The 930-nt window shown below is 38.1% G+C and overlaps 1 protein-coding gene across 1 annotated transcript; it reads left to right on the top strand.

Annotated features, from left to right (window-relative positions):
- Positions 1-115: 115 nt before the first annotated feature.
- Positions 116-927, top strand: LOC106512452 (coagulation factor XIII B chain; the record flags this gene model as incomplete). The annotated part of the gene is given in 3 exon segments (XM_014001068.1): positions 116-298; positions 430-618; positions 748-927. Coding segments are annotated over 3 exon segments (552 nt in total), but the record flags the coding sequence as incomplete, so codon positions are not given.
- Positions 928-930: the final 3 nt, after the last annotated feature.

Here is a 930-nt window from a genome sequence, read left to right as displayed (position 1 = left end):
AACCTCATGTTAACTTTCTTGAAAAACAGTTCAAGTCTCAAAACCTATTTTTAGCTCGTTGCTGTTATCTACTAGTAAATTTAATTGTATCAATGTTTGTGTTCAACGTCAACAGAACTCAGCTGTGATGTCCCTGTGATTGAACATGGAAGTGTGCTTGGTGGTCGTCAACAATACCGAGAGAATGAAGTCTTGAATTTTAAATGTGACCCTTCACATAAACGTACTGATGATCGACAATCAAGATGCATGAAAGTAGGAACGGGTGCAGAATGGATCCCAACGCCTGGATGTAAATGTAAGAAAGATTGAAGTAACCAAATCTGTTAGCTGCACCAGACTGAGCAAAAGTTTTTAGGTGACACAAATCTGCAGTATCTTCTTAAAACAAACTAACAAATATGTTTTATTTTTTTTCAATGACTCCAGTGATACAATGTGTACTGACACCACTCCCAGGAACAACATATCGCCCCCCAAACAGAAATCTGTTTTTACCTCGAGAAAAACTGCAAGTTATATGTGGGGACAGGGACTATATTTTAGACCATAAAAAAACCACAGCACAGGTTACTTGCAAAGAGGATGGAGAATGGAACATCAACCCAGTATGTCTGGGTACGTATATGATGTCATGAGCTTCAGCATTATAATATTGTATGTTTGATGGGGATTCAGGATTTCTGTTTGATGATTGTCAGTATTATCTTCAGCAGTTGAGATTAATTTTGTTTTCTCTTATTGTAGAGGTCAAATGCTCAAACTATCTACCAAATGAAAATTTATATCAAAATGTTTGGACTGGGGAAAACAATAAGCTAGGTAACACTGTACGGTACAGCTGTAGAAGGAATTACAGGAGACCAGACGGTGTCACACATGCCACCTGCACCAGAGATGGATGGACACCAAAACCACTTTGTCAATGTA

Source organism: Austrofundulus limnaeus, unplaced genomic scaffold (genome assembly GCF_001266775.1).
Source record: "Austrofundulus limnaeus strain Quisiro unplaced genomic scaffold, Austrofundulus_limnaeus-1.0 Scaffold7054, whole genome shotgun sequence".
Taxonomy (NCBI): domain Eukaryota; kingdom Metazoa; phylum Chordata; class Actinopteri; order Cyprinodontiformes; family Rivulidae; genus Austrofundulus; species Austrofundulus limnaeus.
Note: the sequence above shows the minus strand (reverse complement) of the source record. Positions and strands in the feature narration are given on the sequence as shown.